At 34.6% G+C, this 8684-nt stretch overlaps 1 protein-coding gene across 1 annotated transcript in view; it reads right to left on the reverse strand.

Annotated features, from left to right (window-relative positions):
• Window positions 1-2199, reverse strand: part of LOC107706569 (zinc transporter ZIP4-like) — a 27304-nt gene extending 25105 nt beyond the window's left edge. The window contains exon 1 of the mRNA XM_016510323.1: window positions 1897-2199. Coding sequence (XP_016365809.1) covers window positions 1897-2097 — 201 coding nt within the window. The 5' untranslated portion in view covers window positions 2098-2199. The remainder of the gene's footprint in view (window positions 1-1896) is intronic.
• Window positions 2200-8684: the final 6485 nt, after the last annotated feature.

Here is an 8684-nt window from a genome sequence, read left to right on the forward strand (position 1 = left end):
CGCTGGGTTAAAAAGGGACAAACCCAGCTATTGGGTTGTTTTGACCCAGCGTTTGGGTTCAAAACAACCCAACCGCTGGGTCAAAACATCCCAATAGCTGGGTTTGTCCCTTTTTAACCCAGCACTGGGTTATATTTAACCCAGCATTTTTTAGAGTGTAAGGTTAAAGTCAAAGTCCAATCACATAAACACCTTTTTCTAGTGCTTTTTGGTGATCAAGATTGTTATGTTGGTTTTGTGGAGTAGTTTTATAAATACAATAAAACCAAAACGTAAGACATTAAGACAAGGCTCTACACAAATAACTGATTTGATCTGAAAGGTTAAACTTGGGTCAAGAGAAGAAAAACTTTCCATAAATGTCAAGCTGAAGAAAGTTGTCATGTTTTATTAAAGCATTTTTGTTCTTCTTGTTTTATGAATAGTTTTGCATTTCATAATTGTTTATCATTTTAAGATATTAAATGACCCAGCTAATAATGAACGTTGTCAGAACGTTCTGGTAAGGTTCTCTCATAGCTTTGAACAAACATTCTTCCAGTAACGTTAATAGAACGTTCGTTCAACGTTACAGGTCTTTAAAAATGTTCTAAAAACTTGTACTTTTTCCTGAAGCATTTTAACTTGACCTTTATCTAACGTTTTTAAATGTTACTACTTGTTTTAGAACATTCTGAGAACATTCACAAGTAACTTTCCATAATGTTTGTAATATGATGAAATAAAATGTTCTAAAAACATTTAAAAATATATTTTTTTCTTCCCGAAATGTTTTTTTTTTCACGTTCATCTGATGTTTTTTAAATGTTAATACTTATTTTAGAACATTCAGAGAACATTCAAAAGTAACTTTCCATGTTTGTATAAAATGAAATGGAATGTTACCTTAACGTTTGTATAACCAACAACAACAACAACAAAAACACGTGTTTAAAACATGTTAAAACGTTTTAAATTTTTTTTTTTGAACGGTTAGAGAGCATTCGAAAATAATGTTTTCATAATCTAGTGGTTAAAGAAACATTCCTAGGACTTAATTTTGATATCTGTGAACTCTCTCATACATTTTAAATACAGATAAATGCCACAGGTCCGCGTTGTGACAACATGCCCCAATACCTGCTAAATGCTGAATGGACTGAATCTTTTATACTGGAAAAAATCATTTGTCACACCAAATGAAATTGAATGTTACCTTAACGTTTGTATAACCAACAACAACAACAACAAAAACACGTGTTTAAAACATGTTAAAACGTTAAAAAAAAAATTTTTGTAATTACGGGCGTTTTGAACGGTTAGAGAGCATTCGAAAATAATGTTTTCATAATCTAGTGGTTAAAGAAACATTCCTAGGACTTAATTTTGATATCTGTGAACTCTCTCATACATTTTAAATACAGATAAATGCCACAGGTCCGCGTTGTGACAACATGCCCCAATACCTGCTAAATGCTGAATGGACTGAATCTTTTATACTGGAAAAAATCATTTGTCACACCACAGGACTACTTAAAATGAAGGTCAAAAGGAGATTAAAGGTGATTAAAATTACGCAAAGACATCGTGACCGGTTACAAAACGCATCGTTTCAACAATTAATCTGTTCAGCACAAGTAACGAAGTTCATGAACGTGTTGCATGTCAACTGCTGATATAAAAGAGGCACTTTGACGGCACCGATTTTTTATTTCTCTTCTTAGGCGTGATTTATTCTCTCCAACCGTCCTTAACTTATATCGTCAGCCTATATAAGAGAGTTTACTTGTATATCATTATGATTTAAGCCACAAAACAGTGAATTACGCGCCAATTCTTCAGTCAGATTCTCTCAGTTGTAGCGCACGAGCCTTCGCTGGACCTCGACCTCTCCAAAAGCCCGCAAATATATCCTACCTTTCCACACGACACACCGGAGCACTGCACACGGTTCTCCAGCCGTTCAAACACCGAGAGAAGCGCATCTTCTGTGAGGAACTCTTCACCTGGAGCCACCAAATCCACAACTCTCGCGTAAATGTCCTTTTTGTCGCCACGCGCGCCGATAAACGCGCACAGGCAGACGAAACACAGAACTAGAACACCTCTAGCCTCCATAACCGGTGTGTTTTATCCCGTTTTTCGGTATTCAGAGGGGTTTTCAGATGAGATAGGTCCGATAGACTGCATGCAGACACACAGCAGCTTTAGAGAGCCTCACACGGGTGATACCTGCTCAGGTAGAAGCTCTCCTTGCCCTCTGATTGGTCACTTCTCCACCTGCACTCAAATACGTCTCATAAAGGAGGGAAGCCTCTTCCCTTCACCTGCACTGAGGGGTTCGGACAGGGGCTGCCCGCTCTGGAGATCACATTTCAGGACTTTTCAACACTTGCCCTCTAGAAATAATGCCAAACATGTGATATTTAACACACAAAAAATGACAAAAAAGAGCTGCAGCCTATTGAAATGCTGCACACCAATACATCTCCTCTCAGAATGGGCCTAATTTCAGGTCTGAGTGAAGCGTTCACTGAATGGAGGAACTCAAATAGGCACGATTGAGACACAATTCAACTACTGGTATTAAATATTACATTTTGGCTTTCAGAAAAAGTTTGCATACATATAAGGCTGGATGGTTTTTCTAACACAGAGCTGTTTGTACATCAAGATAAAAGTCAAGACCGAAAAAATGATTAGTTTTAAATGATTAGTGGGGTTGCCATATTTGTTGTGGTAATTTTACACAATACAGATTCCTATTGTGACAACTTGCCCCAGACAGTGACAATATGCCCTCCACAGATGAATTGTACTGTATGCACTTTACTGGGCAACAATTCTGGTAATATCCAGAAAATCTTTAAAGTATTTAAGGTTTGTTTCTACACAGAAATTGACTTTAAAATCTGTCTGGATAAGCAGCATTTGAAGTAATAAAAAGCTGATAAATACAAACCTGTGACCTCACATTCTATATTAATGCAACAAGTTATGTTCCTGGGCAACAGTAAACAAACACAATTATGATGAACTGTAATACTGAGAAAAATATTTATTCTGATTATTGTTATTATATAGCTATTGCATCAGTTTTATAAAAAACAAGCACATTTATTACTGTGGTTTTAAGAAGGTATAAAGTACAACAGTAATATAGATTTAACCGCACTGACACTATTAAATGAGAAAAAAAAATTCGAATTGAATTCTAACTTTTTAACATCAACACTGTTACTGAATTGAATCAACATTAAACTGAACTGAGCTGAATTTTAAATCTGTAGGGCTGATTTACAGTTGAATTTTTTTATATGATAAATTTTACAAAATGAACACTGATATTTTCCTTTTTAGCTGTGAAGCTGCTTTGAAACGATCTGTATTGTACAAAGCACTGTAGAAATCAATGTGACTTGGCTTAAACATGGTAAAATCACTGTAATGCACAGACCCTTGTGCTTTATTGCATTATTTGTTGCAATTAAACTTTTTTCCTGTACACTCTCAGAAAAAAAAAGTACAAAAGGGGCAATACCTTTTTAAAAAGTATATCTTTGTACGCTATTTGCCCCTAAATGTGCATAATAGTACCTAAAGTGTACATTTTAGTACCTTTTAAAAGGTTACCAACCCAGAACTGAATTCAACTTCCGTAATTAAACATGCAACATAATGACAAACAATATAGTCAATATACTGCTTAAAGCATTTATTTTACGATTTACATATAAATATTTTAACAGTACTATAAGGATACAGTATGTATGGTTATTGCACAATATGCCATAAGATGTACACAAGTAATCCATCGCAAAACGTCTGTTTCTTTTGTGAACTTTGCCGTTTTATTCTGATCTGGGTTCAGATCCACCTGCCCAAAAACCTGATCTTAGCCTTCAAAAGAAAATCTCAGATCTACATGACAGTCTCAATCGGAACTTTGTAACATCAACACTGTTACTGAATTGAATCAACATTAAACTGAATTGAGCTGAATTTTAAATCTGTAGGGCTGATTTACAGCTGAATTTTTTATATGATACATTTTACAAAATGAACACTGATATTTTCCTTTTTAGCTGTGAAGCTGCTTTGAAACGATCTGTATTGTACAAAGCACTGTAGAAATCAATGTGACTTGGCTTAAACATGGTAAAATCACTGTAATGCACAGACCCTTGTGCTTTATTGCATTATTTGTTGCAATTAAACTTTTTTCCTGTACACTCTCAGAAAAAAAAAGTACAAAAGGGGCAATACCTTTTTAAAAAGTATATCTTTGTACGCTATTTGCCCCTAAATGTGCATAATAGTACCTAAAGTGTACATTTTATTACCTTTTAAAAGGTTACCAACTCAGAACTGAATTCAACTTCCGTAATTAAACATGCAACATAATGACAAACAATATAGTCAATATACTGCTTAAAGCATTTATTTTACGATTTACATATAAATATTTTAACAGTACTATAAGGATACAGTATGTATGGTTATTGCACAATATGCCATAAGATGTACACAAGTAATCCATCGCAAAACGTCTGTTTCTTTTGTGAACTTTGCCGTTTTATTCTGATCTGGGTTCAGATCCACCTGCCCAAAAACCTGATCTTAGCCTTCAAAAGAAAATCTCAGATCTACATGACAGTCTCAATCGGAGTTTGAGGTGTTAGGACGAGTGAGGATGAGGCCTGTTTATGCAGCAAACATGGAGTGTTTGAAGATCCGAGCGGGGCGGATATGTCGACAGGAAGTGAAAAGTCAACAGCCAATCAAAAGGTATGTCATTTGCACATCACTGAATGGAATGAGGTCAGTTAAGCAGCTGAGAGCTTTATGACATTTACCTAATAAAGATGAGGAAGAGGAGAATGAGCTGAGCTTTGATCTCAACAAAGTGAGTGACTCAAAAAAACACCATGTTCTTCATGCCAGACCTTGCTCTTTGAGGAGACTTAATGGAGTTATTTTAGTATCAGCTTTGTCTCTGTTGTTCTAAAATTCTAAGAACATCAGAGAATTCTTCTAAAATTCTAAAATGTTCTAAAATTCAGAAATATATCTGTCATGCAGTAAGAGTATCACTCTAAAAATTATTTTTTTGTAGTTGCAAAAAAACAACAAAAAAAAAAAACATAACTGGAATTCATTTTTCAAGAAAATACTGAAACCTTCTACTTCAACATGTCATGTTTTATTCACTGTTACTTGCAGTTTCTTTGTAATTATTAGTGAATTTTACTAGCATTTCAAAGTAAACCCTACACCATTTTTTCCCCCAGTGTAGAGATATAAAATTCATCAAATTAATTCGGCGTTGGGAGAACTTGATGATAAATATTTGAGTTCATATTGAGATTTCTAATACTGTTAAAATCTCAACAACAACAAAAAAAAACATAACTGGAATTCATTTTTCAAGAAAATACTGAAACCTTCTACTTCAAAATGTCATGTTTTATTCACTGTTACTTGCAGTTTCTTTGTAATTATTAGTGAATTTTACTAGCATTTCAAAGTAAACCCTACACCATTTTTTCCCCCAGTGTAGAGATATAAAATTCATCAAATTAATTCGGCGTTGGGAGAACTTGATGATAAATATTTGAGTTCATATTGAGATTTCTAATACTGTTAAAATCTCTTGTAAAGCTCCAGAAGAGACACATGTGAGTCTAGGAGACACAACAGAGCTATTAAAGAGATCTCATTTGTGATTGGTGTTTTTCCTACAGCACTTTCTTGTAGAAGAGTGTCACACCTGTGTGATGTACCTGTTGGTGCTTCAGGATCTTCAGGTGGGCTGTGTGAAGCTTTATGGTCTAGTCTTATTTACCCTGAAAAGAAAAAATGCACTAGCATCTTACGATCTTAATCTTCATGTAAAACTCAGAAAATACTAGAGGAGAGTCTTTAACAATTAATATCACAACTGTCATACAATCATGTTTGATTTGACAGATTTGGCCAGAGGAGGGCGACCTTGTCCCTTCTAATGTAGGAACTAAACAGCTGAAGTTCATCTGTGAGGGATCTGCAAAGACAATTTTGGAGACTGTAAAGAGAATTTAGTATGAGTAGATAACACATTTTACTTTTTGCTCACGGCTAGTTTATCCTTTCTGAACAGCAGGGGTTGTCAACATTATTACATTACTCTACATAGTTTCCTTGTCTCTCAATTAACACACTTACCTTTACAACAGCGTCAATGCAGCACTTTACTGTGTGAAAATGAACAGATTTTCATTTTTAAATGATAGTTTTTTTGCTTGTCAGAATCATGCCAAAATTAAATAAGATGTGATTTATTTCAATTGTACATTTTATAGGTGAAATGTGTACTTCCTGCACCATTAGAATCAACAAATATTTTAAACAGGTTCCCTGAACCCGTCATTTTTCTCCTATTTGTAAATTCACACATGCATTTTCTTTTTGCATGCATTTGTTTTTCATTTTTCATGGATGCATTAATCTTTGCATGCATGAATGAATTTGTAAATAGTATATCCTTTTGCATGTAAAAAAAATATTAATGAGTGATTCACATTTAAAGTTACTGAACAAATATACCTTTATATGCATATAAACGTAAGCCTAAAATCAACCAATTCATGGATGCATTAATTAGTAAAAGTTTATTTGCACGTAAAAAGACTTTAATGAGTGATTCAACTTTAAAGTTATAAAACAAATACACTTTCTCTGATACACGCATATAAACTTTAGCCTAAAATTAACCAGCATAAACGTATTTATATAAATGCATTAATGTATGCATGCATGATTTTTTTAAAGAAACATTTTTCATTTTGCGTGTAAAAAGACTATTTAAATTACTAGAACAAATACACTCTGATACATGCATGTAAACTTTAGTCTAAAATAGACTCGCATAAACTATCCATTTATAAGCATGCAGTGATGCACGCAGTTTTAAAATAAAAGTTTCTTTTTGTACGTAGAAAAGAAAAGTGATTCACCATTAAAAGAAGTACATACAATCCTATACATGCATACAAAATTTAGCCTAAAATAAACTTGCATAAACATATTTATATCCATGCATTAATGTATGCATGAATTGTAAAGAAACTTTCTTTATTTTTACACGTAAAATAGACTATTTAATGACTCATTTACCTTCAAGTACAGTTGTGGAATACACTTTCTCCTATACATGCATATAAACTTAAGCCTAAAACGAATCAGCATCAACCACGCATGTATGTAAATGCATTATTGCATGCATTAATTTGCAAAGAAAGTTTTCTTTCTGAATGTAAGCTATAATTATAAAACAAACACACTTTCTTACATGCATATCATGAACACACAAACAGAACTTTTTAAAGAAATGTCTGTACATGCAGTACCTCTATGAGTCTCCAGGGGTCCAGAGACAGAGGGAACAGGATTGGCATATGACCCAGATCAGACCTGAACCCATGAGTCATCAGCTCTCCTGTGTCTTACAGGAACACGTCACCTACTGTGCCATGGCTCTGATGCTTTTATAACTCTCATGGTTCACACTAACCACAGATTCTTGTGGGGACCGACAAAGGCCCCCAAAGTTCAAAGGTCGCTCTTCCCATGCACCGTTCCCAAATCTCCTCCACGGAGACTTGCAACCGTCAATTTAATAAAACCCTCCAATATAACATTCTGCTTACTGTTGCAACCTGCTGAGATTGGACAGAAGCCTGCAGGTAAAAGCTTAATAAGACCTCACCAGCACACACTAGTGCCGTTTTTACACGGCTAATAATATAAGTGCCGTAGCCCCTGAGAGTAGAGAAACAGGCAGAGAAAGCCGACAAGCAGATATTAACCACCTTGCTTTATTACAAACAGCCTCCATTACTGCTAAAGATAGCCGATCCCTAGCTACTGCAGGGTCTCGAGTGTAGCAGAGGGGGGAAAGGACGCTGCCGTTAGCCAGTAATTTAGGATGAGAGGGAGCGCTCACGATATTGATCTTAGCTCGGCTTTTGCTGAGCAGAGTGGAAAAAAAACGAGAGTCAGAGAAGGTAGGAGGCATCGGAGCGATCCGATTGGCTCCCGGATCTATTATCTTATACCCCGGCTGACTCGGCCGTCCTGTGACAGCGGTCTGCCTTCTATTGTTATGTTAAGTATACTTTATTAGCAGCTCGTAGTCTATTTAGGAACAATTCATAGAGGGTTTCTAATGCAGATGGGGACTTGTATGGGAGAAAGCATAGATTTGACAAATTTAGTCATTGAATACGCTCAACAAAGACATGTAAAGATTGTTAGGCCTCATTACACACATATGCATGGAAATATTGATTCAAACTGGTCTCTTATGAAAAAATTTATAAAAAACACAGTTTATGCATGTATGGAAATATTACATTGGAGAATTAAAGGTCCCTTTTTCAGGTGTAAATTAAATTTTAAATTAAATAAAGGTGTAACGTTTTTTTTTTTTATTAAAAACACTAACAAATATTTTAAACTGCATTTTATAACTCTATTTATAATTTCAGAATTATTATTATGCATGCCTTATATTTTCACAAATTAATGGCAGGACCATTTAAAATTAACTAGTGAAAGCAAAAAAAAAAAAATACACTTGCTATACATGCATATAAACTTTTTCCTGAAATAAAGTACAATAAACGCCCATTTATATAAATGCATTAATGTATGCATGTATATAA

The sequence above is a fragment of the Sinocyclocheilus rhinocerous genome, unplaced genomic scaffold, assembly GCF_001515625.1.
Source record: "Sinocyclocheilus rhinocerous isolate Xijiao unplaced genomic scaffold, SAMN03320098_v1.1 scaffold775, whole genome shotgun sequence".
In the NCBI taxonomy this organism is placed as follows: domain Eukaryota; kingdom Metazoa; phylum Chordata; class Actinopteri; order Cypriniformes; family Cyprinidae; genus Sinocyclocheilus; species Sinocyclocheilus rhinocerous.